A 25,044-nucleotide genomic window follows, 5' to 3' on the forward strand; every position below is an offset into this window, starting at 1 on the left:
GCCACCCTTACGGCAACGATGATCCGAGCTTAATGCTGTTCTCGGTTCACCTTATATTGCTTATCTGAAGCTATCGACTATAGCCTATAGAAATAATAAAGATGCCTGCTTGGTATTTGACCGCAGCTTTTTTTGAGAACCATTCGAACTGCATTGACAAATTGTTCCAGGTACCTCTGCATTTCTATCTTTAGTAGACGTCTCTGGTTGAGTCCCTTACGCCGCGCGTCCTCGTCATCTCAATAACAAAAAATGCCCTCAATATGCTTGCTACGGTGGGGTGAGGATTGACGCCAAGTAAGTGGATGGCGTCCTAGCCACGCTGAGTAGCATAAGGCAAGGCATGCAATGGGAGCATATCAACGAGTATACTTCGTCCTCGGATACAGACTGGTGGGGGCAAGGCATCCATTCTCAGACCGGGCCCTACACAGTGTACCAATAATAAGCCTTAAGTGATCGACCATCAAGGACATAGCTTGATCAAGGCTTGTCTTGCGGGAGAGTTGCGAGTCGTTTGGCCGCATAGATCGGGCGGGCAAGTCAGGACTCTCTCCCCGCCGACGCTGGTGAACTTGGGCACCTAAGAAGGGCATAAACTTTTCGAAAGTAGTAAGTCTCCAAAAATTTCGACGTAGCTCACGATCCACTAGTGCGTTATGTCTGCGGATACAGACGACACACAAGGGGCGATGCTGCAGACATGCTAGCAGTGCTGTTGGTGGCTGCGTCCACGTGACCATCAGTTCATTGGCCAGTGTCATTTTCTAGTGGCGGAATGGATGCCTGAGAGGAGTGGCAGCATTCTTCAAATTAATTCGTTGGTAGCCTTGGCTCCGATACCTGATGGAGTAATGACTCACTCTGGCAGCCTAATTTCAGCTTCTTGTGCCAATGAATTATGACAGCAGTGCCGCATTTGCGCGATACAAATAAATGGAACATCATTTCCAGTCCCTGACGGGCCACCGCAGTTAGTGAGACATTAAGACCTTGACACCCCGCCGTCATCCGTTGCTTCCGGATGATTCTCTCGAGTGGCGTGCCAAGCCCTGATTAGTCACGCGCTTCTGCCTTGTTACCACCTGAAAATTTCGGCAAACCTGTTTCCAAGTTGGGTCCTGCAACTACTCAGCCCTTAGCTCGTTTACCATCGAGTATAAGTATACGGACGCGTTTTGCCATCGATTTTCTCTCGGCCGTCGCTGCCCGCTCACACTAACGAATACTCGACTTCTCTCCCCCCTTTACGTTGGTCGTCTCGCGACTCTTTTACACTGGAGCAATACCTCGCGCCCCCCCAGCTCAAACGGCGGGGTTCTACTGCTAACTACGACATGGGGGACGGCTCTGATTATCCCAGTCCCAGGAGCGAAGGTGCTACGGGTCCGACTGCTGTTCTTGTCGCCGCGCAAGATTCTCTAGCTGGTGTTCCGAAGATGACCGATCAATTGTCCCCGAGTTTCATGGAAGGGGCTCGTCCGAAACTGTCGGTGAGACGAGCGCGCGATCCGCCCAAGAACGCCGTTGGACAGATTTTCTGTGACCATGCAGAATGTCAACCAAACCCGCCGACATTTCGTCGTCCTTGCGAATGGAAGTAAGTGCGCTTTTTGCTTGAGTTGTTTGTGGTGTGGCGAGGATGAGGTTAACACATTTCTTCTTATAGCAAACACATGGACAAGCACGACCGCCCTTACAAATGCTTGGAGCCCGGATGCGATAAGATTCAGGGGTTTACATATTCCGGTGGCCTGTTGAGACATCAGCGCGAGGTGCATAAGAAGAACGTCAATGCCAAGAAGCCTCTCATGTGCCCTTACCCTGACTGCAATCGAAGCACAGGGAACGGATTCACGCGTCAGGAGAACTTGAAGGAGCATCTTCGCCGGCGCCACATGCACACGGATAACGGGCACGCGCCAGATCTGACGATCGTGCCATCGTCTGATTTAGATGGCGCCACCTCCGTACAGACCGTGAAGCGAAAGCGAGAATCGCTCGACGTCGATCCAAACACAGACCCTGCCATCGCATTCCCAGAAGAAGAAGAGAATGGTGTGGACATGCGCGGCGAACTCAAACGGCTGCGGCGGGAAGTTCAAGAGAAGGACCGCCGACTACAGGAGCTTGAGCGCATCGTAGCTGGGCTGCAGCAAGTTATCCCGCAGCCGCCAACCGCTGTTAGCGTCACCCAGTGATAGCGAACGGTATTTGGAATCGGTTTCCGATATTCACCTACTGATGCTCTGTTTTTCTGCTTTAAATTGCTTCCCTCCAACTCTCCTCTGCCGCGTTTGCATTGCAAAGGCGTTGTGCCCTTAATCATAACTGAATATACGCACCTCATGGATCTGAAACGTCAACGTGAGGTTTTCATGGAATTGGTCTGCATCTCAAGAACGCATGGATTCACACGGGATAGCTCTTGAGGACTATGGCGTTTTCTCGAGGTCTCGAATTAACAGACCAGGTGGTGTTCTCTCTCTTTGCTCTCTACCCTGAAATATACCCGGGCGTTTTTACAAACCACCCATTATTCATTACGTCCTCATGTTCATGTACTGTTGCATCGTTTTCTATCCTATCTCTGGCATTCAAACCATGATTCTTCGTTTACCTGTAACATTTGATTATAGATGCAATCTGTAACTATGCTAGTTTCTATCGTATCAAGCATAACGATCAAGTTGTCCTAGATCTTCTGAAGGTATCAGCAGGAGCAAGCCCTGTAGATGTAGCCAGTTTTTAGCTGGTTCACGTGAACTTCACGAGCTAATCGTAGCCCTAGGAAGGTAGCAACGGGACCCTGCATCAGGCAACGCCCCTAATTTGATTACCGAACATCTATGGAGTATTGATCCCGAGGTCATAGCCACATATGACTGACTAAAAAGCGCATGCTCGCTTCATCGTTTTTGATTTTCCAATCGTTACTGGAGGACGACCAATCATCTGCCTTAGGCGTAGGTAGTTGAAGCCCTTCGCCACCCAACGAAGCTCCAGTGCCGTAACTTCGCGAAGTCAAGACGATAATAGCGTACTCTGCCTCGAATGATCCATCCCAGTTCTTCATATGATTGAGTATCGAGCTGTTTCATGGCTTGTTTTCCGACGCCTGAGTCATCGAGCAAGCGTCCGTGCTAACGTGGTACGATATAAGCCGCACTGATTCATCCTCAAGAGGTCATCAAATACGTGGCGCCCACTTGGAAGCCTAGCTGAACTGAGTGGGAGGGTGGGAAAAGATGTCGCTTTTTAGGCTTTACTAGCCGTGCGCGCCTGGAAGACGTTTATAGGCAGGATAGGACTGAGGGAGTCAGCCTGGACAGGCGAGATACCTCTTAAGGATTCCAGCCAGCTGCTGATCCATCCGACCCATGTCTGTGACTTGCCGATGACTCACATTTAGGCCGGCGCGGGCAGCATGGCTTAGGTATGTGACTGGCTGGGTCGCCCGACTGGTGAGGTCGAGTAGAGATGTTGACCAGGGTTTATCACAGAGCGTGAGGGGTGCTGTGGAGGCCGTGAGACTTGTCCTCCATTACTGCCACCATTTCTTGACTACTAGTAGGTGACAACTCCTGGCCGTGTATACCTGATGGTCATGTGGCATTGATTAGGGCTGTACAAATGTTGGCCTGGTTTTGTAGGCAGACGACATAGTGATGCCTGAGGTTACGGAAGTATCTAGACCAAAATCGAGTTTAACAACCTCGATGGATAACATAATACTTCAGAGCGGCCTAGGCAACTTATGCACCAGATTCATGGGCAGGACCACGGTAGTAGGGTCTTTTCATTGACTTATGTCCTATGATATGATAGCTTGTTGGACGTGTTCTGTTCTACGTAGACTAGCAGATATCTCATCCTGGGTACTGTTGAAGTCTTAAGCATGTAATAGCCGTATGCTTGATTAAAAAAGGTTCATGTGTCGTCAGATCGAAGTCGGGTCGAGTTGGGTGCCCATGGGCGAGAAGATTGAAGATCTTGCAAAATGCAGCTCTCCCGATGTTGTATGGCCCATCATCATTTAGCATATTTTATTCCTCATCACTGTCATCACTATCATCACTAAAGAGATCCGTCACTGAAAAGGTTCATCTTGCATGGGGATACTCTGAATTTGGGTTGTATGTGCTAGTAGTTATGCATAATTATGCTAATTATGCTTATATAACAGATATTCATAACTCCACACTCCACACACACCGAGTTGGCCAAGTCACGTCCAACACCTCCATATTACACTCCGATCTTGTTATTACTGAACACTCAAATCTCAATTCATGACAGGCGCCAAACATTGACCTGCGCAATTTGCACATTCTCTGACCGCTGTATCTTTCAGGTTCGCCCAGGATTAGAAATATGTCCCGCAACGCCCAAGTCGAAGAAGTCTACGACTCGGACCCAGAAGAAGTTGCTCCTTCTCTGGTCCCAAGCCACGCCAAAAATGACTCCATTCTCTCTGGCGCCTCAATTCCTACGTCGTCGATGCCGATCAGATCCGCGCCTGAACCTCAGCGAGAAATTCCGAAATCCTACCAGTGTCTGTATCCTGTGTACTTTGACAAGACGCGAACCCGCGCAGAGGGCCGAAAAGTTGGCACAGAACTGGCAGTGGAGAATCCTCTTGCGAGGGACATTGTTGATGCTGTGCAGATGCTGGGACTGCGAGTTGGGTTTGAGCCAGAGAAATTACACCCCAAGGACTGGGCGAATCCAGGGCGAGTTCGTGTGCAATTGAAGAACGAGAACGGGGAACCGGTTAATTCACAAATAAAGAATAGTAGGTCTACTTTATTGCGCGCCTTTAATCTCGCCATTGTCTTCGACAATTTGAGCCCGGTGGCTTATTGCTAACCCCACCCAGAGCACCACCTCTATATCCTCGTCGCGCAGTACCTCAAAGCCCACCCGACAACGGATCAATCGCCCTACCGTTTGCGCATTCGAGGACTCCCAATGCCTGAGAAGCTACCAGATGCGCCTCCCGCGCCTCGCGGCTGGAAAATCGGCAAAATTTTGCCTATACACTCCGCCGCATATAGTGGTGGTGGGGTTAGCGATAACCCTCTAAAAGACGCTATGGCCGAGATGCAGAATATGCAGGGAATGCCCGGTATGCCGCAAATACCCGGAATGGGAAACTTGGCAGGTATGATGGGCGGAGGGGAGCCATCAGGAGGCAGCGAAAAGAAGAAGAAGGATAAGAAGAAGAAATAGACTGGCTACTGGGCAATTGCTTTTTCTATGCGCTTGCGCGGCAGGCTTAATGTCTGGTTTGCATTGGCATGGGCATTGGCGAAAGGCGTTCTTTCGTATTGGTTCTCCGTTTAGGCATATTCGCTGTGTTCTTGATACCATTTTGACTAAAGCAAATCCACTAGACCGGCCGTAGTTGTGGTCAGCTGGCGCTGATGACCAAGTAGCCTCCAGGACAATAAGTTTTGTCTGTCGCCCACGAGGTCTAATCGCAGTCCTCGTGCTGTAATGCTGCTCATGTACTGGGGTGTACCCTATTGGCTGGGCCGTGGCCAACCGTTAATGTGGGCTTCTCCACGGTTCCCAGCTTATCGTCGGAGCTGCTCAGACTCTCTCCTCTTTCTGTATTTGCCTCGCGAGGCTTGGAGTACTCACTTACGCAGGTTAATTGTTATCGCTTTTGGAAAAATAATAGATTTCTCTATGAGTTAACATCCTCACTGCCACCCCGCCTTTCATAAGGGGTTCCCAGATATTCGGTGCATCAATGAATTGGAGACCGACTTTCCCCGCCACTGCGATTCCGAACGGACCATGAACCCCAGTCCGACCTCCGACACCTCCCCAAGCGGGCCTCCAAATATCCCAATCAGCTTCGCCTACGTTCGAACCTCTGACTCCGCTTCTCCTGCATCAACTGTTGCCAGACCTGCCGGCAAAAAGGCCCCCGGGCGCCAGATCACACGGAACCGAACCAGTTATAGCTGCCATACCTGTCGGAGACGAAAAGTGAAATGCGACAAAGTGCACCCTATTTGCGGGAACTGCGCGAAAAATGGCACCGACTGCGTTTACGATGCGGCGTCACAGTCTCGGCAGGATAGCGGCTCGCGCGGCGGTCGCGATAAGGATGGATATGGCGTGAAGCGGAGAAGGGAGACATCGAGGCAGCTTGAAGATGATATCGTGGACTTGCAGTCGATGTACGGCCGTCTGAGGCAGGCTGGGCCATCTGAGCAGAAATCTATTGAATCACGACTGGATAAGCTCACGTCCATGATAGAGCGACTGAGCAAGACGTCTCAGCCGGCGGTTTCTGCGGAGCAGCAACAGATTATGGCGCAGAATTCGGCTCTGGACGTTTCTAAAGGAGAAGTGCGCGCTGCTAATGGGGGTTCTCGACCCGGTAGTCCGCGGCGCGCGGCTGATTCGAGTGGAGATGAATTTCCAGTACCTTCCGGCCATGCTACGGACCTCGTAGATCCAGTGGGGTCTCTGAATCTGGGACATCTTAGCTTGGAAGATGGGAGATCAAGGTGCGTTAGTCACGTTGGATCGTTGTTGCCCATCTAATGGAATATAGATATGTTGGCACGACTTTTTGGGCTTATATCTCTCATGAGGTGAGCAGCTAGGGTAATTAATCGGCGCAAAACTTACATTTGTAGATTAATGAGCTTAATCAATTCCTTCGAGACCAGACGCACTCGCATGAGAGCTCTCATGCGAACGAGCCCTATAACGAAGAGACCGTGGCAAATGCGACAACACGCCATTGGATGCCCTCAGATGAACATCCTAGCGTTACTGCCGGTGACAGAGAAGCAACCGGAGATGGCATCCAGACTTCAATCCTATTTTCGTTAGACGGATCACCTTCTGCGAAGGAGAGAGCCGTTGAACCGGATATGCTTGAGTGCATGCCTACGAAACGGCAGAGCCACATATTATACAAAGGCTTCATGTCTGGGATTCAAGCCGTCAGCCCTGTGGTCCATCCACCGACTGTCTTGAAACACTATAACGCGTTCTGGGATTGGTATGATTCCAGCAGTTACTCCGGGGAGTCATGTCCGGACCCGTCATTCATCCCACTGCTGTACGCCATCTGGTGCGGCGGATCAGTCACAATTTCCTTGAGAGCAATCAAGGCTGAGTTCAATGGTGCAACGCGGGCAGCTCTTTCAAAAGCTTACAATGACCAAGTTACGCGTTGGCTGACTAAAACTTCTTTCTTGCGCAGCCCTTCACTACAGGGGTTAGCTGCGTATCTGCTCACGCAAACAATACTCACCAAGGAGGAAGAACCGCTTACTAGCAGCCTGTTCGTCAGTCTTGCAATGAGAGTTGCACAGACTATGGGCCTGCATCGTGATCCTGCGAATTTTGGGATTCCCCCTTCGGAGGCAGAGAGCCGCCGACGGATGTGGTGGCATATTGTACATATGGACGGTGTTGTCTCCATGTCTAGTGGGCTTCCTCCTTTGGTGACGGATGAGAACTTCTGGGACGTACGAGAACCAAGTGAATTCAAAGATACGCTCATAGGGACTGCCGAGGCTGACCAGTATGAGAGGATGGTCAAAGCTGGGTTGCGCCCTCGAGATAATCCCGATGACCCAACAGTTTGTGGTGGTCCATCTATGGTGAACGTTTACTACCTGGCAGCCCGAGGCAAATATGTCATGGCACGTAAGTACTGTCTTGAGAACTGTGATGTGAACAATGTTTAATGTCTGCCAGGCGCTGTCCGTCGGATAATGAGGATTCAACTTGGAACCAAGCCTGTAACACGGCGGCACATGGAGGAATTGAGATCAATCCTCGTCGACCTTCAAGTCCAGCTGAACTCAATAGTTGAGCGGATTCCAGAGCCTAGACAAACTGATTTCCCCTCGAATGCTTCTAATAGATCCTGGTCCTTCTCACGGTCTCCAACAGAAGGGCTGAGCTTGGATCAGGCGCTTCCGGGCGACGCGGCTCCTACCTGTATGGAGCAGTATCATACGCCGGTTCTTGTAGCTTATCATAAATGGGCAAGGATCGTCCTCAGCCTTTATGTTGACAAAGTAAGTGGTAATTTGAAGTACTAAGGGGACTGAATATCTAATACCGCCGATGTAGGCATATTGCGTTGCATATCAGCCTTTCCTTAAGAATGCCAGGAGCCGGATTTGGCCAGCTGCAAGACAAAGGTTCGTGCCACAGCCCAGATTTGTTACTCCCAAACTAATTTCTGTAGCGCACTCCGCCATTGTCATGGATTCATGGAAAAGTTCATCTCCCTTGCTACGGACCCTGATTTCCAGCCCTTTCAATGGAGTTGGCCTGGGAATCACCAGCCAATGCACGCCACTATGATCATGCTTATTGATCTCTATGAACGTCCCTACAGCCCAGAAGCCCCGAAGTCTCGCGCGTTCGTAGACAAAATCTTTTCACTCACCGGGCCGGATGGAGGCGTCGTCGGAGGCGAAGATGGCGTAACAACTCAGCGACCTCTCAAAGACGGAGGCCGTGAGGCCTGGGATATGATTCGCCGCCTGCGCCAACAAGCATGGCAGAAAGCTGGACTCGATCCGCAGAAGCTATGGACGGAACAGGCGCAAATCCAAGCCGGCGTAGCAGTGCCGGACGATTGCCTCGCGACCAACCCCTACTATCCCGGTTCCTCGGCCTATCTGCAGCCCATCCATAGCCGCGAGCAACTGTTGGATTTCTCGAAGATGTTTTATAATATGACGCGCTCGCAGGCTCTTCCGAGTATTGCTACTGCACTTGGTACTACGGTCCCGTTGCCCCGGCCCAGTTCGTTATGCTACGAGATACCCTCCACAGCTGCTAGTGCCCCAACGGGCCGAACAATGCCGCATCCTGAAACCCTACACTCACCTGTACTCATTCCGAAGTCGCCATCCTCTCCTGCAGATATCAATATGCCTCATCCTCAACTTCTCCACGCATCCAAACCTACCACAGTCTCTCAATCTCCTTCTCCCGGCAATATTCAAATGCCAACAGCTACTGCCCCTCCAACAGGTCTGGCCCGTCCTACCCATGCTCGCTCTCCCGCCCCTACGCCTGCTCCTGCTGCTCTCCCTACTCTTCCGCCCATACCTATATCTTCAACAGCTCAAGCACAACAACTACAGCTACAACCGCAAACAACTCTCTCCTTTATCGACGCTCTCTCACCATCCGCACACCAGATACCCCTAAGCGTCCCTACGCCCCCGTCAATGGTGGACCCGAATCTTAATTTTGACTGGGATCAATGGGATGCCGTGTTCGGGCAGCATCTTCCTGTCTCTGATGATTTGATGGAGCTTGATCCAGTGACAGGATTTGAGTTTGGCGATCTTGGTGTGCCGGGGAGGACTAGTCGGGCTGGGAGCTTGAATGGAGGTGACTCTGGGATGAAAATGGGTGGGGCTGGTACAGGTGCTGGGAGCACCGGAATGCGGAGTCCGGGGTGGTGTTGAGCACGCTCTTAACCTTCCTAGGCACTAGACCCAGGTGTTCATAGTTTGCACGATTAGATATACTTTCGAACGCGGTGGATAGATAACTTTACATAAGCTATTTGTAAATTTTCTGTGTTATACGAGACGATAATTACAACACTCGCTTTACGATTGCTAGCAGATCATTCCAGCTAGATTGAAGCTATGGTGCGAGAGCTGGAATATGTATAAGGTCGGTCAAGAAGCCGGATAGCATTGTAAGGGTATTCAAGCCATCTTTCGAAGATAAGGACGTAACGAGTATGGGATTCATGAGGCGTGACTCTGATCAAATAGGATCCAGAATATGCGATGTGGAAGAGCTTGGGATATTATATGAAAATGGAATAGAAATCGCCAGCTGAGTGGAACTCGAGGCCTGATGGTTGCGATCTCCATCTCCCTTCTTTTGTTTCGCTCGTTGAACAATATTCTTCATAATTCGTGGAACTTAAACCTTCATCTCCTCAAGACCGTGCTTCCAGAGAGTGGCGTAGGGGGTGACACCATCCTCACGGAAGTCAATCAGGATGTGCCTGAAATTCAAGTTAGTAAGAAAGTCCGAGCACTTCAGCCTGCCGTGAATACGTACATAGCATCACCGTCCATAGACTCGCCCATGAGAACATCGTAGTTGTCGTAGTTCTTGAGAATCTTGTTGACGGCAGCAGGGGCACCCTTCTTGAACTCCTCGATGGTCTCAGCGGGGGCACCCTTATCCTGGAGGGCCTTGAGGACCTTCTTCATGTAGGCTATAGTTGCGAACCAGATCGTTAGCGGGGTTGTTCATGATAGCTGATAGATGGCGGATTGAGCGTACTTTTCAGGTGAGCCTTGAAGGCATCCTTGGGGGGCTTGGCACCGTCCTCAGTCTTGAGCCAGACGAGACGGAACTGGTCCTCAATGTCGTGGACCATAACCTCACCACCTTCAGCACCGCCGTCATCTTCGCCACCCTCAGCGGAAGGATTGGCTCCCTCGAGCTCGAAGTCCTCGTTCGTCTTCTTGAGATACTTCCTGCAGTCGCACTCGTAGAGAACGCCGTCGACGGTCTTGATGTTGTAGGTATCCGAGAGGACCTCGTCACCAGAGATAATATCCTATACAGGACTGCGGGTTAGCTTGCTTGCCTAATAACATGAGTTCCCCCATGGTCGATTCGTGGTGTTATTTTCTTTGCGACGTTGTAGCAGAGTGGGGTAGTAATGTGAATTTGGAGATGAATGGTGAGAAAGAACGTGGACGAACCTTGTAAATAATCATTTTGAAAGATGGGGATGGAGATCCTGCACAAAAAGAGAGAAACAAAGAGGAAGAAATGAAGAGGGATTGATGGATTGGCACACGGCTGGAGAGAAGGAGAAAGAGAAGGGAGGAGGGGAACCTGGAAAAAATGAGGATTATTATTTAGCGGGTTCGGTGGGGTTTTTCATTTTGCTGTCTTTTTTGCTGAGGGGGGCAAATCGCACTAGCCTGCTTTGGGGTTGGTCTGGACTCAGGCACAAGCATGAACATTCACTATGCCCGAAAAGAACAACTCTTTATGTACAGTAGTGGACAGAGCAGTTGTACAGTCAACGCCGAGGCAAGCAGATTCAGTCTGGGGAATTTGAACGGCTTGCTTGATGCTAGGAGTAAAGCAGTGAGCAGTGGCTAATTTCAGATGTCAGGCAAGCTACACTGCACTGCGCCTGTGAGTGTTATCAGGAGATCCGACAATACATACAGCCTTATCCCATATATTGGTCGTAATTTAACTGTAATTAACAGGTACAAAACAGCATCAAAAAGTCAATGGTTGCGGTAAGCTTCGATCCTCTGTGGTGTGACCCATCATCCATCGGTCGCCGAGTTTGGGTCTTGACTTTTCTGACCTTTTTCGATCTCTCGACTACTTCAACCACACCTACGTTCCTCTTCAACACCATTCTTATTTTCTTTCCTCCCCAGTCCAGCGCTCTTCTTGGGCTTCAAGCTCTACCACAACTTCAACTGACGTCCTAATTGACGTTGTCCTGCCATTGCCGACTCCGCCTGCTCCCGCAGTCCCCTGATTGTGGTGGGCCGCCTCCGATTACTGTCAGCTTCGCGGATACTTCGACCCCAACTCTATAAATCGCATCCTCTCCTTCAGATCACACGATTGCCTTCTCGTCACTCCTTTTATCTTTATACGATTCTCACCTACGCTTGCTTCGTTTTACCAGCGGTTATACACGAAGTTAATTGCCAAACCTACGGGACCGATGTGCTCTAACCCGCCATTCGCCACACCATTCTGATCGCGTTCTCGAGACTTTTGCCTGTGCCTTCTCACAATGGCTACAAACACAACTTTGCTCTATGATCTCCCTCTCCTTCCGGAGTATCAATTGACACCGCGCCCTTCGCTTGTTGATGGAATCCCGGACAATATTCTCGCGTTAATCTTGCCGGTTGTTGCCTACTGGGCCGTGTCTATGTTTTTCCATGTCATCGATGTCTATGATTTATTCCCGCAGTACCGTCTGCATACTCCGGCCGAAGTTCTTACGAGAAACCGCGCATCTCGATGGGATGTTGTACGAGATGTTGTCCTGCAGCAGGTAGTTCAAACGCTCGCGGGCCTTATCTTGGCATACTTTGACGAGCAGGAATACATCGGACGGGAAGAATATGACGTTGCGGTTTGGGCGCGCCGGATCCGTTATGTACAAAGAGGTCTCCCCTACCTGTTAGCGTTGTTCGGGTTGGATGCCTCGGGTGTGGCTGCGAACCTTTCTCGGAACGGACACAAGATGCTAGCAGGAGCTGTCGCCGGTGGACATTACCCTGGTGCTACCCAGTCCATTATCTCCAGTGGTGGCATTGAGACAGTTGTGCCTGCTTTTACCGACTGGGAAATGTCTCTAGCAGCTTTCATCTACTGGTATTTCATCCCGGCGCTGCAGTTCACCTGGGGTATCTGTGTCGTGGATACATGGCAATATTTCCTTCACCGTGCAATGCATCTGAACCGTTGGCTTTATGGTAAGTTTTGTCGTTCTACCTTATATGAGGATATGAGCATTAACTGTGCATCAGTTCACTTCCACTCGCGTCACCACCGCCTCTACGTTCCATACGCCTATGGCGCCCTCTACAATCACCCAGTGGAAGGGCTCCTCTTAGACACCGTTGGAGCTGGGATTGGCTTCCTGACATCGGGAATGACCCATCGTCAGAGCATGTGGTTCTTCACTTTCTCCACTATCAAAACTGTCGATGATCACTGCGGCTACGCTTTCCCTTGGGATCCCCTTCAGCATGCAACCACTAACAACGCTGCCTACCATGATATCCATCATCAAAGTTGGGGCATCAAGACAAACTTCTCTCAGCCATTCTTCACGTTTTGGGACCGCCTCTTCAACACTCAATGGAAGGGCGAGGTGAAGCTCCGTTACGAGCGATCTCGAGAGGCCGCCGAAAAAAAGCTTAGCGAGGGAGCAGCGCAACAAGACTCGGATATGGAGAACAGTTCATCTGATTTCGCGCAATCTAACGGGGAAGCTGCCGTTGTGTCCCCCGAGGAGCCGTCCGACAGAGACGCACGGACTCGCTTGCGCAAGAAGACCGCCAGCTTCTCGCCGACTGTTGACTCGCTGAAGGGGGTTAACCATGGTGTGCCCAGTAGTGTCTTATAGACTCAGCCGTGTCCTACATTCGGCCCGGGTACTCCGAAGTCTGCACCATTCCACTCATTTTTCGTCTCTTCATTTCTTTCGACCCACCGTTGCATTAATTGGAGCTGCAGGTCGTCTCCGAGGCACAGTGGGTGTCTCTTTTTCTGGTTCGCACCGAATACTTTGTATTAATAATCGGGCGTTACAGCTGCCTCAAGAGTATGCTCTGTACAATGGTGTCTAGGTGAATATTTTTTGTGGATTAGTTATAATTAGTGGAAATTGGGAGGAAGTGGATATGTGATTCACGATTCAACTATTTCCATAATTCTTCAGAATAACTTGCCCTTCCAAGTCCATATTGTAATATAGTCCATTTTCATATGTATGTCTAGCCAATCCAATGTAAATTTCAATGGCAAATACCTTCTAGTCGTACATGTTATTCCTCGTCAAGTCATTCCGAGGCTGCCAGACTTCCCATAGATATTCATCCGCGATAACCGCTACGTGGCTTTGCCTCGATGTTGTTTACTCTTCCCTCAAAATCACGCCCTGAGCCGTTGTCTTGAAGCTTTTTGTCGGCTCAGCAGCCGCTTCTGCGTCGCTCTCCCCGTTAGAATTGTGCCAACTGCTCCATTTTATTCCCCCCTCCGCATAGTCACTCACTGCCGTCTCATGTGACTTAGACCTTGACGATAGACCAGACTGAAGATCATTTCGACCCGCATCGTCGTCGAGAAGACTCCCAATTTGCGTAATCAGCTGATCAACGAGCGGACTACCCGAATCGATAGTGATAAACCTGTCATCCCAGTCATCCTCCCAATCGGACAAATTTGAAAAGGATTTGCGAGGGATGTAGTTCGTGGAGTTGATGTCATATCCTTGAGTGGCGGTAATGTTTGAGATATATCGACTGTCCAGGTTCAAGGAAGCCGCTACTTCCATGCTCGTTCTGAAAGGACCGTAGGCACTTATGATCTCCTGGATCAGTAGGTCCTGTAGCTTGCGCTGTTGTTCGTCCTCCTGGTCTTCTTTCAGTTTCTTCTCTAGTCCAAAAGATGATACTGTCTCGGGGACAAGCCAGAGCTTGATTGTTTGGGGACTTTCTCGGCCGTCCGAATTGAAGTTAGGGCTTAAGCTAGTCAGCGCTGATCCAGATGGTTCTTCAGGTGGTTTACTGATAAGCTGATGGTCAGTTACAATCCTTGACGGCAGACGACGCTCACACTTCGTGCCATCGCACCTCCGTGAGTGCTGACGCGTAGTGCGACGAGCCGCATCCTTTCGAGCTTGCTTTAAGTCCGACGAGAGCTTTGTACTGTATTGAATGGAAGGTAGCAGCGATTTGCCATGGCGGTAATACAGCGCTCCGTCAACAAAGCGGGTGAGCTTTGGAGGAAGTCTATATGAACACCGCTCTCGTGTTCGGCTTAGGAGGGCTGTGCGGAGATCTTGCAGGGCTCCTGGGCTCACGATGATTCTGGAGATTATACACGCTTCGCATTTGTTTTGCTGAAATGGGACAGGGTCAATAGGGGAGCAACGGCTTGAAGCATGATCCCACCACAATCCTCGAAGCGATTGTAGATTGCGCACTATGCTGAAAACATGAGATTCGAGGCTGTCTGGGTACCCAGGATACCGTTGGGTGATAACATCTAGGTGGTCTTCCACTTCCCGCTGGATCAGCCTGAAGATGTGACCGATTATATACTGGTTCAAGCGCTTGTGAGTAATGCATAGGGTTGCGGCGGGAGCCGAGGTAGACGACGAGAAGATTAGAAGCCTCTTGCGAAGCGCCGGAGGAAGTTTGTTGACAGCTTCCTGGATCTGTTGCTTGATGTTTTCTCCATAAAGAGGAGGGCCAGGTTGCGGAGGTTCTATGGCCAGGACTTCGATTAGTGCTTGTAAGTCAGCCTGGCTGAGATTGGGCAGTTTCAGGGGGTAGTCCTGGACTGTGGAAGGGGTTTGAGTTCTCCTCTTAGGCATATTAGAGGAGGATTTCTCAGAGGATATATCTAGGTGAAAGTGATTCTATTCGTGTTCGTAGTAGTATTTCTGGGTTTGAAGCTGGATCGAAAGAGAGGAAAAATGGGTGCTATTGCCCGAATATGGGGCGGACACCGCTTATACTTGTTTGACCCCATCGTTTTGTTGCAAAGCAACTGTTTGGTCGCTTGAAAGCAGTCGTCTGATGGTGGAAAGGTCCTGTATCTGATTCTTTGTGTGCATTAGTTAGCGCTGCGTGGCAGAGCTGGCTCAAAGAGGCATACCGTGATGTCCTAGGGCTATCCTTTCATGAGTCCCTCTAAGTCCACTGTTTTGTTTCACAAATCTAGGGAGTGAGGCACTGCATGGGAATTGAGGTGGGAGAAATGTTGGAATGATTGGGATGGAAGGCGCTGTTGCCGGTGGTTGAACAGACTGACATGTCTAGGTACCTTCTAGATGATCGCATCACGCGCGTACTCAACTTGTTCCTTTTCCAGTACCACCTCATCTCTGCCTATTTCATCTCACCCCAGCCTCTTTCTCCCCCATTTTCGCTTCAATTCTAACATCACTACGTGCGTCTCGTCAATCTGCTCCGTCGGCCATGGTTGCAACGATCTTCCATTCGCAGTCCACATCAGATAGGCCGCTGCCTTACACGGCATCGCCATGGAGTCTCATGTGGGAAGACATTCTCCTTGTTGTCCGCACCTCCTGGTCTATCCCATGGGTGCTTCTGCCTTTGAAACATCGGCATTCTAATGAATTGGACGAGCTTCACCCCTCGTTGACCAACATTGCCAACGTAGTGTTCCAGGCCGTCCTGAGCTTGGTCCAGATACTGTTCCTCCTGTCAGTACCGGCCCTTGTTATCTGCTTGGTTCCGACCCTTTGGGTATGCGTCTACATTAGTGGCTTTCTGTGGTTTAATAGAACGCTATGCAATTTAATCCTCAACAGAAAGCCGAGCGTTTTGGTGTCGAAGTATCCTAAGGAGGAAGCTCCCGAGCATAAACATGAGCACTGGGTTTATATCAACGGCATCGCTTGTGGGTAAGTGCGACAATTCTGGATCGCTAACTACAGCAGAAAGCTGATATGTCCTTCCAGCCAGACATGGCTACAGTGTAACATTGATCGCCTAGCATATACATTCGGGAGGAAGATTACTGGTGTTCACAATCCATCGTAAGTCCAAAGCGGCTGCCTACTGAAGACTTATTGGTGTCGTTGACCTGACTCGACTAGGTCTGGCCTCGTATTTGACATTATTGAATCTTTAATTCAGAGGGACTTCTCTTACGCAACTCGAGATGTCAGGGAGGCATACGCTCTGCTTAGAGCCGCTTTGCTAAATCCGGACTATACAAAGGTGGTCTTAATATCTCACAGCCAAGGGGGAATAGAAAGTGGCCTAATAGCAGACTGGCTCCTTGACGAGATTCCTCAAGGCCTCCTCCGCAAACTGGAAATCTATACTTTTGGCAACGCCGCCAACCACTTCAATAACCCGTATCGAGCACTCCCAGCTGCCCAGGAGACCGCCCCTGCCGTATCCCCGCAGAGCCAACACCCAAGTGAGAACAGTGACAATACTATTCTCCACATTGAACATTACGCCAATTCGTATGATTTTGTAAGCCTCTGGGGCGCGCTGAACTTCAGCAACATTCCCAATCGCTTTATGGGCCATGTGTTCGTCCGGCAGGGCTCCGGTCACCTGTTCAACCAGCACTACCTGGGCACCATGTTTCCACTTGGGCCGGATAATCGGGTTCTGGATTCGAATACATTTATGGATACAGAGATTGACTTCCCAGGGTCTACTGTCAATAGTTCCAAGGGCACAGGTCGACGTGTGAAAGTCCGAGAACTCAGTCGATTGTGGTTATACCGAAACGGTGGCTCACCGAAGTAATGACCGGTCGTCGTTCACTTCACAATTGTTTACAAGGACCCTTCTCATTCTACGCAGGGTTTCTCGCATCGCAATATATCATTATCATTTCATGGTGCCCTGGCATTATGATGGTTCAATTACTGGTCCATACAGCTTGAGAAGAGCATCCATGTATAAAAACGCCTCATTCGGCTCCTTGCGGAATTCCACCTTTATCCAATATCCGCCGGCCTGTCTCCAGCCAGAGTTTAAGCTGCACTAGATAGATATGATCCATTTCCACGTTCCTCTCTTCTTAGCCTCGACGAAGCCCACTGCCTCTTCGCCATCAACATAGCCATACTTCCCAGCCGCAATAGCTAGCGCCTCTTCAAAGTAAACGGGATAAGAGAAGGGTTCTATGTTAGCAATGTAAGTCTTGTATAGAGTTCAATATGCAGTATTTGGGATGCTACCCGCAGAGATATTGGATCAGGTGCCGTGGTGAGAAATGGGAACACATGGCTCGGAAAAAACAGTCCTCCAAATTGAACAGGTAGGTTATCCGATATCATTAGATAGCAGAACTCAAATAATCTGTACTTAACGCGCAGCTTTCCTCGTCCCGACGGACCGTACTTCCTGCTCAAGAGCCGCCAGCGCAGCTGCGTATTTGGACTTGAGCTCCTTCGCGTTGTCCAACTTCATGGGGACCCTCTCAATCTTTCCAGCTCTGGTGATCTTGCCATCGGACCCCTTAGAGATCTCGTTTGTGAACCATCTACCCTCTCTATGGGCAACAAGGGTCCAGGCTGAACCTTCGTTGCCTGCTCTGGCTGTACGGCCGACGCGATGCACGTACGTTGTGATGCTGGCTGGGACGTCGTAGTTTATGACGTGTGTCAATGACTGAAGGTCTAAGCCACGTGATGCACGATCCGTGGCAATAATAATGGAGATTTTGCCCTGGCGGTAAGCGCTGAGTGTTTTACGGGAAGCCGAGGATTTGTTGGACTTAACAATTGTCCCGATGAGACCGAATAGTGATGGATTGAGTAGGGCTAGGAGACGGGAGAGACGCGAGGCAGATTCGGACGATTTGGTGAAGATCAGGACTGTAGTTCGCTGGGGCGTGTGGTTGGATGGTGCTTCAGCAGGCTCCTCGTCGTCGGAGTCTGATTCGGAGCTAGTGTCCGAGTCGTCTGATTCTTCGCTCGAAGAGCTATCACTCGATGTGTCAGACTCTGAATCCAGGTCGGAATTTTCAGAGCTAGACTCATCAGAAGACGAGTCGTCCGACGTCGACTCGTCCGAGCTGGTTCCTTCTGAGCTGGTTCCATCGGATTCGGACGTGACTGAAGCTGTGCGCTTCGATGAAGAGGGAACACCAAGTTTCATCTCGGATAAGAGCAGGCGCAAGAGATACAGCGGTTTGTGCTCTCCGTCACCAACCGCAATGGAGTATTCTTTTAGTGTCGTCGGAAGAGTAAATCTTTCATCTGCGTGGACAACAACCTCGCTCTCATCACCGGCTGTAGTAGCTTGATCAGAGCCACCAACAACAACTAATCGCGGATTCGTGAGCCGGAGAGAGTTCAACTTTGAGACATCTTTGGTCATTGTGGCACTGAGGACCACCTTCCTAGGCTCTTTGGTCTGCAAACACATCCCGAGATCCGCCAGAAACTGTCCGCTTGGTCCGAAAGCCCCGTACGCCCTGCGTGCATCAAGAGATTGCATAACGACATCCACCCACTCCTGAAAGCTCTCGTTAAGTAATCGGTCAGCCTCGTCAATGACGAGCCACTGAAGATGCTTCAACGTAAAGCCTTTTGTATAGCGAATATGGTCCACGAGGCGACCGGGTGTGCATATGAGTATATCAACATTGGGCTCCCCCCTATGGATATAGCCTGGTAATGTCTCACCCAAGTCCGTCGTATTCGAGATATAGTCTTGCAGACTGAAGTCAGCCCACTCTTCCCCTGTTAATTCCGCTTTTCGTCGGGACTCGACGCTCTCTGGGCTGTAAACATGTTCAATACGCATAAGGGACCGCTGTTCATCCTTAATAGCAACGTTTCCTACTGCAGATCCGACACGCAGACCTGTTCCTGCCGTGCAAAACTCACAGGCTTCTCGGGCTTGTTTAACCAGCTCTCTAGTTGGTACCACGATTAGTCCCCGTAGCCGTGGAGCGGGGATTTGCTCCAACTCAGTGACAAGAGGGAGAACGTAGGAAAGTGTCTTTCCAGAACCGGTAGCAGCAGAGACGCAGAGATCTCCAGTGTGGTTGTTGGGCCCCTTCAGAAGAAGTGGTATAACAGCTGCCTGAACAGCAAAGGCTTCTTTGTACCCATTATCTTCAAGAACTCGAAGAAGTTTGGGCTCAATTCCCAAGTCGGAGAATTTGGCCCTCGTTTCAGCTGATGCTCTTACTGGATTAGCCAGCCAGGGTGGAAGAGAGGAATAGGTAGGCTTCTCAGATTCTTCGACAACGGGTTTTGGTTGGGGAATAGGCTCCAACCCTTGTGCTATGACCGGTTGAGCAACGTTCTCGTCTTGAACTGGCGTCTCATCCTCTCGTTGTAATTTCTCAGCAGCCTTCTTAACTTTCGCAGACCTCTCAAACTTTGTCAATATACCCGCAAACTTGTTCTTCGTTCGCTTCGATTCGCCATCCCTCTCTGCATGTTCCGCAGCTTTCGGCCGCTTCAGCTTTTTTGTCTTTCCGGATTCTTTGTCGGTGGCCTCCCTGGAGACATCCGGCGATATGGTCTGTTCTGCTAGATTCGTAGACTTCTCAATCGACTCACTATTGTCCTTTGGCGTTTTTCGTTTCTTTTTGGGTTTGATATCGGCACGATCACCTGGTGATTTCGTCGGCTCGCCGATCGGCGAAACAGCACCTTTCTTCTTGGTCGACTCCTTCGGAGCTCTTTCAACGGAGGCCGAGCCTGAAATACTTTCTCGCTTCTTGCTTTCTTTAGGCGAAGCCGGCGTAGAGGGTACGGTTCGATCCTTCTTTGATTTCTTCGTCGGAGTGGACGAAGCGACGGTGGAGCCATCGAGGTCTCTTTTTCTTTTATGAGGCTTCTTTCCGCTCGTTGGGGTGGACTGGTAATCTAATGAGATCGCATGGCTGGCCATACGATCACCGGCCATGATCAAGATGGATCCTGCGTCCAAGGTTCTTCGTTATACCAACTGGTCGCAGCTTCTGCAATCGCGAGAAAAGCTTCTCCCAAATAATTTTTAGCGGGGAATACGACTGGCAGAAGTTGCACCGCCCAGCTCACCGCTAGGGTCTGGACTCCGGAGTCGCAGATCGTCCAAAGTATCAAGCGTGTCTCCTTCTTGCGACAAAACATTCTTGCCGTCTGCCATCGCTGCGTGCAAAATGGACAGGAACTGGTCACTGGACACAATACTATATGGCTGACTTGTTAGATTTGCTCCCTTGTTAAGATCTTGGCTTCTCAAACCGTAATATGCCTTACAACATTGCGTAAGTCCTCGAAGCTTGGCCGAGATGCGCTACTAACTATATCGCCCTGCAGCATGGTCAGTGACTTTTTCTTCCCCCAACCAGGTCGGTCACATTCACCCAGAAATTTGGTAGCACACTAAACTTTACAGGCGGAGTTGAAAGTCACATTTACCAGTTGTCCACCGTAAGAACCCTCTAAAGGCCTTGGATCGATCGCTCAATACTTATTATACTAGAAACTTATTGACCGGGGACATAAAGTCATCATCATTACCCATGCTTATAAAGGCCGCACGGGTGTCCGTTATCTGACCAACGGGCTCAAAGTTTATCATGTTCCATTTTTGGTCATATACCGAGAAACGACGATGCCCACTGTTTTCTCCTTCTTTCCCATCTTTCGGAACATCGTTATTCGGGAGCAGATTCAAATTGTCCATGGGCATCAGAGTTTGAGTAGCTTCTGCCACGAGGCTATACTGCATGCCCGGACAATGGGCCTACGGACTGCATTTACTGATCATTCGTTGTTTGGCTTCGCCGACGCCGGGTCAATTCTGACCAACAAATTGCTGAAGTTTACCCTTAGTGATGTTGACCATGTTATATGTGTCAGCCATACTTGGTGAGTTTGCTGTGCAAGCTTCTCAGTTCAGTCATCTTAATGTTGCCTGCAGCAAGGAGAATACCGTTCTCCGGGCGTCGTTGGACCCATTAATGGTCTCCGTTATCCCCAACGCTGTTGTCGCGGAAAATTTCCGGCCACTGCATGCTACGGCCCGGGCGAATGAGCGGCAGTCTGGCGGGGGATCACAGATACAGCCTCCTCCCAGGCCTATTGGACCGAACGACATCATTACCATTGTTGTGATCTCGCGTCTCTTCTACAATAAGGGCACTGATCTCCTAATAGCTGCCATCCCGAGAATTCTTGCATCCCATCCGAACGTACGGTTCATTATTGCGGGCTCAGGTCCCAAGGCCATCGACCTGGAGCAGATGCTGGAACGGAATGTTCTCCAAGACAAAGTAGAAATGCTTGGCGCTATACGACATGAAGAAGTCCGAGATGTCATGGTCAGAGGTCACATCTATCTGCATCCTAGTTTGACTGAGGCGTTTGGAACGGTCATTGTAGAAGCCGCTAGCTGTGGGCTATACGTTGTGTGCACTCGTGTCGGTGGCATTCCCGAGGTGCTTCCCCAGCACATGACCACCTTTGCAAAGCCGGAAGAGGACGACATTGTGCTAGCTACCAGCAAAGCGATCAGTGCGTTGCGATCCAACAAGGTTCGGACCGAACGATTCCATGATCAGGTGAAGGTCATGTATTCATGGACGGATGTAGCACGTCGAACAGAGCGGGTATACAAGGGCATATCTGGGGACATCAGCCCACAGGAGTTCTATGGGTACTACCCGGGAGAGATCCAGGAAGCTGGCGATAGGGTTCGCAACTTTGCTTTGATTGACCGATTGAAGCGGTATTATGGCTGTGGAGTCTGGGCCGGAAAGCTGTTCTGCCTCTGCGTCGTGATTGACTTTCTACTCTACACGTTCCTTGAAATGTGGTTCCCACGAGCAAACATTGACATTGCACGAAGCTGGCCAAAGAAACTGAACGGAATTGACGGGGATACTGCGAAGCTTGAAAGAGAGCGCTCCGGTTGAATTCTTGTTTTTTCCATTTTACATTTGTTTTCCTACGGTCCGGTCACGATGATACCCATTATATTTGTTTCACGTTATTATACATTCTGGTGCTAATACCACAAAATTACATGCAAAAACTTCTGGTCATCCTTTAAGGACGAGAACCCTCCGCATGACTTCCCTCCGCAGCGGTAGGCTTCTTCGAGAGGTACTGATCCGTCCTAGTTCCAAAGTCATCGCGCACTCCCTTCATAGCCCCCTCAAGTCCCCGACCAGGGTTCTTGTTCGTATGCTGCCCATCATGGCGCAGCTCAGCGCTACTCTGTCCAGAACCAGGGTGTCCCGCACGCTGATGTACGTCTTTCGACGTCACGCCCCATAGAGTCGACTCCGCAGAGGTCCTCACTTCCTCCTTGCCGTGACTCCGCAGGACATTGGGATTCATGGCCTGCTCACCGCTATGGTCGATTGGGTTGGGTTGGTAGGAACTACTGGCGGGCGCAGTACCAGGCGGGTGAGTTTCGGCATGGAATTCAGGGACGTTGTCTGCTGGAGAGGCTTTTACGCCCGGAGCGTGCTGCGGGAATGTATATTAGTATATGAGGCTCCTATAAATAGGGAAATCATGAAGTGATGGAAAACCAGGCTCACCTTGTCATTTGGCCAAGGTCCGTTGGGCTGCTGGTAGTTGCCGGATGGCGCAGGACCGGGCTGGAACTCGCCCTGTTTCTGGTCCGGAACGTTGCTGAAGTGACTCATTATGAATGTTTAAGTATAACTTCTCTCTAGTTGTGTTATAAGGTAAATGTCTTGAGAACTTGAAACTTTTGAAGGGATTGGATAATTTGAGTTAGCTCTGCATATTATATGCGGAATTGCCCTAATCCTCTTGTCTAGGCGTGACGTCAATCAACTACTGCTGACTTCATGATCAGATCATACAGCCTGAGCAACAAAGGAAGCTGTCCAAATCAAGTGCTGGTATGATATGGTATGACTTCACCTGGGGCGGGTGATAACCAATGGTAGTAGGTTGTGGTCTTTAGACACGAGGCACAAGCCCGGTTAATCCATGGACGGATCTGTTCTGAATAGGCCATGATACTGTGTAGCTTTAAGCCGAATTATTGTTATTTAGGGTATTAGCAAAGAAATATTGGTATGTCCTCCCTATATTTGAGAAAATCGAAAGTATAGAACAAACTACTAAGGTATCTTCGCACGGCAAGATAGAAAAAATAGAAGCAACCCCAGCGCCAAACAAGGTATTATAGAAAGAGATCGCCATAATGAAAGGCAATGATAAATCACCTCATAACGGGCGGCCTCCCCTCCTTGTTCCACTTCACCCGGCTCTGCACCCATTCGACAGCCTCCCGCACTCCTGAGCCCATAAGAGCACTTATGGGTAAAACACGACTATCGCGAACGACGCCGCCTGTCTCTCCCTCAAATACCTTTCGCACGAACCCCTCCTTGATCCGGACAACCTCTACTGAGTCTTCCCGATCTTGTTTATTCGCAAGCACGAGAATAGGCACACCGGCAACATCAGCATTGCGAAGCACAGATTCAAGCACCTGACGACACTCGTCTAATCGGCCGAAGTCATTATCGGGAGCGTTGATGCCGGCCAATTGCTCGGCGAAGGTGTTTACGCTATCTCCGTCGACATCGACTTCGCGCTCTGCTGATGATTTCGCCGCTCCTGGTCCTGGCCTGGGTGTCGACGGTTTCCGAGAGCTACTCGCCCTTGTGGATAGAGAAGGAAGGCGCGTAATATCAGGATTCTGTCCGACGTCTGTACTGTCCACCACAAAGATGATCGCATGGCAGCTGGAATAGTAGCTCTGCCAGAGGTTCCGCATGGAAATCTGTCCACCGACATCCCAGATCTTCAAGTACATATCCGGCAATGATATTGTGCTGACATTTTGCCCTACAGTTGGTACGGTTTTGCCGGGATTGGGCGCAGGCGTGCCATCAGGTCGAGGCTGGTAGAGGGCTTTGATCTGGGAAAGGAGCGTAGTTTTGCCTGCATTATCTAACCCGAGAAGAAGGACGGAGTATTCTATATGACCACGCGGGCGTTAGTAGGAATATAAAAGGGGGGCCAACGTGCTACGCACCCTCTTTGCTGGTAGCGTACATGTACAAAGACTTGGCCAGATGGTACATCTTGTGCTGCAGCGGGCAGTCCGCCCGGAGCTCCGACGGCGCAGCCTCAGTCTAGGGATTATTGAGGGTGTAAGAACGGACAGAGCGGAGAAATCATGACAATTTGAGAGCCATTCTCTGCTAACGTATCGCAATTGTGTCGCTTGATCTGAAGATCGAGAGCGACCTCAGGCCAACGCGTCAGCCTTGTCTATTTTAGGAAGGTAGCCTCTTAGATGACTAATTTTAGCCCTCAGCCCTACCTTCCTGAAACAGTCGTAATAACCCCGCACTGCCAGATTATTAATCATGAAAATGACTTCATTCTTACCGGGCTGGCTCAAATTTCCAGCGATGATTGCTGAAAGAAACAGACCCTTCCGGAGTATCTGCGGCATTGTCTATCAGAGTTTAGCTTGAAAAAGCAAGTCTACAATTGCTCGTCTTAATTTGGAGGCTGATGGCTTATTCGCCTCCCAATAATATTCTCAGAAACACCGGCGGCCTCGCCGCAAGCCTCCCACACTGCGGCCGTGGTTCGGGCTCCCGCCTGAGTACGAGACCCATGTTCTAGCCTCAACGGCCTGTCGAGATATTGAGTATCTTGACTTTGGGTAACGGCCCGGTTCATAGGCTCCTCTCCGCTGAAAAAAGTCCCTGTTTGTCAGCAGTCTCCGCACCCGTTTGCGGAATCGGTCACCTTCTCCCACTCTCTTCGAGTCTCCAACA

At 50.2% G+C, this 25,044-nt stretch overlaps 11 protein-coding genes across 11 annotated transcripts; 6 read left to right on the forward strand and 5 right to left on the reverse strand.

Moving 5' to 3' along the window:
* Positions 1–1,051: 1,051 nt before the first annotated feature.
* Positions 1,052–2,319, forward strand: BDW70DRAFT_26360 (putative C2H2 transcription factor). The gene is made up of 2 exons (XM_073743627.1): positions 1,052–1,600; positions 1,670–2,319. Exons 1-2 carry the CDS (start codon positions 1,338–1,340, stop codon positions 2,199–2,201), a joined length of 795 nt encoding a protein of 264 aa, XP_073597504.1. The 5' UTR covers positions 1,052–1,337; the 3' UTR covers positions 2,202–2,319.
* A 1,620-nt stretch (positions 2,320–3,939) lies between these two features.
* Positions 3,940–5,357, forward strand: BDW70DRAFT_26419 (RNA-binding signal recognition particle subunit SEC65). The gene is made up of 3 exons (XM_073743628.1): positions 3,940–4,101; positions 4,187–4,795; positions 4,880–5,357. The coding sequence occupies exons 2-3, from the start codon at positions 4,375–4,377 to the stop codon at positions 5,230–5,232; spliced, it is 774 nt and encodes a 257-aa protein (XP_073597505.1). The 5' UTR covers positions 3,940–4,101; positions 4,187–4,374; the 3' UTR covers positions 5,233–5,357.
* Positions 5,358–5,805: 448 nt separating this feature from the next.
* BDW70DRAFT_158673 (putative C6 transcription factor) lies at positions 5,806–9,473 on the forward strand (the record flags this gene model as incomplete). Its single annotated transcript, XM_073740556.1, has 6 exons — positions 5,806–6,527; positions 6,575–6,614; positions 6,660–7,683; positions 7,735–8,060; positions 8,116–8,186; positions 8,234–9,473. 6 exons carry the CDS (start codon positions 5,806–5,808, stop codon positions 9,471–9,473), a joined length of 3,423 nt encoding a protein of 1,140 aa, XP_073597506.1.
* Positions 9,474–9,945: 472 nt separating this feature from the next.
* Positions 9,946–10,757, reverse strand: BDW70DRAFT_158674 (translationally-controlled tumor protein; the record flags this gene model as incomplete). Its single annotated transcript, XM_073740557.1, has 4 exons — positions 9,946–10,030; positions 10,087–10,246; positions 10,315–10,594; positions 10,743–10,757. The coding sequence occupies 4 exons, from the start codon at positions 10,755–10,757 to the stop codon at positions 9,946–9,948; spliced, it is 540 nt and encodes a 179-aa protein (XP_073597507.1).
* Positions 10,758–11,655: 898 nt separating this feature from the next.
* sur2 (sphingosine hydroxylase) lies at positions 11,656–13,305 on the forward strand. The gene is made up of 2 exons (XM_073743629.1): positions 11,656–12,503; positions 12,558–13,305. Exons 1-2 carry the CDS (start codon positions 11,813–11,815, stop codon positions 13,157–13,159), a joined length of 1,293 nt encoding a protein of 430 aa, XP_073597508.1. The 5' UTR covers positions 11,656–11,812; the 3' UTR covers positions 13,160–13,305.
* Positions 13,306–13,667: 362 nt separating this feature from the next.
* On the reverse strand, positions 13,668–15,172 carry BDW70DRAFT_166807 (uncharacterized protein; the record flags this gene model as incomplete). Its single annotated transcript, XM_073742086.1, has 1 exon — positions 13,668–15,172. The coding sequence occupies exon 1, from the start codon at positions 15,131–15,133 to the stop codon at positions 13,670–13,672; it is 1,464 nt and encodes a 487-aa protein (XP_073597509.1). The 5' UTR covers positions 15,134–15,172.
* A 303-nt stretch (positions 15,173–15,475) lies between these two features.
* Positions 15,476–17,336, forward strand: BDW70DRAFT_26498 (uncharacterized protein). Its single transcript, XM_073743630.1, has 3 exons — positions 15,476–16,189; positions 16,247–16,324; positions 16,385–17,336. The coding sequence occupies exons 1-3, from the start codon at positions 15,741–15,743 to the stop codon at positions 17,052–17,054; spliced, it is 1,197 nt and encodes a 398-aa protein (XP_073597510.1). The 5' UTR covers positions 15,476–15,740; the 3' UTR covers positions 17,055–17,336.
* Positions 17,337–20,343, reverse strand: BDW70DRAFT_26507 (putative ATP-dependent RNA helicase DBP6). Its single transcript, XM_073743632.1, has one exon. The coding sequence runs from the start codon at positions 20,178–20,180 to the stop codon at positions 17,619–17,621; it is 2,562 nt and encodes an 853-aa protein (XP_073597511.1). The 5' UTR covers positions 20,181–20,343; the 3' UTR covers positions 17,337–17,618.
* Positions 20,344–20,506: 163 nt separating this feature from the next.
* On the forward strand, positions 20,507–22,176 carry BDW70DRAFT_149210 (phosphatidylinositol N-acetylglucosaminyltransferase subunit A/GPI3; the record flags this gene model as incomplete). The annotated part of the gene is made up of 5 exons (XM_073738973.1): positions 20,507–20,523; positions 20,576–20,607; positions 20,655–20,689; positions 20,742–21,130; positions 21,183–22,176. The coding sequence occupies 5 exons, from the start codon at positions 20,507–20,509 to the stop codon at positions 22,174–22,176; spliced, it is 1,467 nt and encodes a 488-aa protein (XP_073597512.1).
* A 66-nt stretch (positions 22,177–22,242) lies between these two features.
* Positions 22,243–23,148, reverse strand: BDW70DRAFT_26503 (uncharacterized protein). Its single transcript, XM_073743631.1, has 2 exons — positions 22,810–23,148; positions 22,243–22,735 (listed from the first exon to the last, which is right to left on the reverse strand). Exons 1-2 carry the CDS (start codon positions 22,915–22,917, stop codon positions 22,310–22,312), a joined length of 534 nt encoding a protein of 177 aa, XP_073597513.1. The 5' UTR covers positions 22,918–23,148; the 3' UTR covers positions 22,243–22,309.
* A 317-nt stretch (positions 23,149–23,465) lies between these two features.
* Positions 23,466–24,336, reverse strand: BDW70DRAFT_158681 (ADP-ribosylation factor family protein; the record flags this gene model as incomplete). Its single annotated transcript, XM_073740558.1, has 2 exons — positions 23,466–24,229; positions 24,288–24,336. 2 exons carry the CDS (start codon positions 24,334–24,336, stop codon positions 23,466–23,468), a joined length of 813 nt encoding a protein of 270 aa, XP_073597514.1.
* Positions 24,337–25,044: the final 708 nt, after the last annotated feature.

This window comes from Aspergillus foveolatus (genome assembly GCF_047715535.1).
Source record: "Aspergillus foveolatus strain CBS 279.81 unplaced genomic scaffold BDW70scaffold_15, whole genome shotgun sequence".
NCBI lineage: Eukaryota > Fungi > Ascomycota > Eurotiomycetes > Eurotiales > Aspergillaceae > Aspergillus > Aspergillus foveolatus.

What these genes read in the sequence shown, in the direction of transcription:
- BDW70DRAFT_26360 (XM_073743627.1), top strand. Translation starts at nt 1,338, where the DNA reads ATGGGGGACGGCTCTGATTATCCCAGTCCCAGGAGCGAAGGTGCTACG. An exon ending in CGTCGTCCTTGCGAATGGAA is followed by an intron (nt 1,601 to 1,669) that starts GTAAGTGCGCTT and finishes TTCTTCTTATAG; the next exon opens with CAAACACATGGACAAGCACG.
- BDW70DRAFT_26419 (XM_073743628.1), top strand. Translation starts at nt 4,375, where the DNA reads ATGTCCCGCAACGCCCAAGTCGAAGAAGTCTACGACTCGGACCCAGAA. An exon ending in TAATTCACAAATAAAGAATA is followed by an intron (nt 4,796 to 4,879) that starts GTAGGTCTACTT and finishes AACCCCACCCAG; the next exon opens with AGCACCACCTCTATATCCTC.
- sur2 (XM_073743629.1), top strand. Translation starts at nt 11,813, where the DNA reads ATGGCTACAAACACAACTTTGCTCTATGATCTCCCTCTCCTTCCGGAG. An exon ending in TCTGAACCGTTGGCTTTATG is followed by an intron (nt 12,504 to 12,557) that starts GTAAGTTTTGTC and finishes ACTGTGCATCAG; the next exon opens with TTCACTTCCACTCGCGTCAC.
- BDW70DRAFT_26498 (XM_073743630.1), top strand. Translation starts at nt 15,741, where the DNA reads ATGGTTGCAACGATCTTCCATTCGCAGTCCACATCAGATAGGCCGCTG. An exon ending in ATCAACGGCATCGCTTGTGG is followed by an intron (nt 16,190 to 16,246) that starts GTAAGTGCGACA and finishes ATGTCCTTCCAG; the next exon opens with CCAGACATGGCTACAGTGTA. An exon ending in ACTGGTGTTCACAATCCATC is followed by an intron (nt 16,325 to 16,384) that starts GTAAGTCCAAAG and finishes TGACTCGACTAG; the next exon opens with GTCTGGCCTCGTATTTGACA.
- BDW70DRAFT_26507 (XM_073743632.1), bottom strand. Translation starts at nt 20,180, where the DNA reads ATGGCCGGTGATCGTATGGCCAGCCATGCGATCTCATTAGATTACCAG.
- BDW70DRAFT_26503 (XM_073743631.1), bottom strand. Translation starts at nt 22,917, where the DNA reads ATGAGTCACTTCAGCAACGTTCCGGACCAGAAACAGGGCGAGTTCCAG. An exon ending in GACCTTGGCCAAATGACAAG is followed by an intron (nt 22,736 to 22,809) that starts GTGAGCCTGGTT and finishes ACATTCCCGCAG; the next exon opens with CACGCTCCGGGCGTAAAAGC.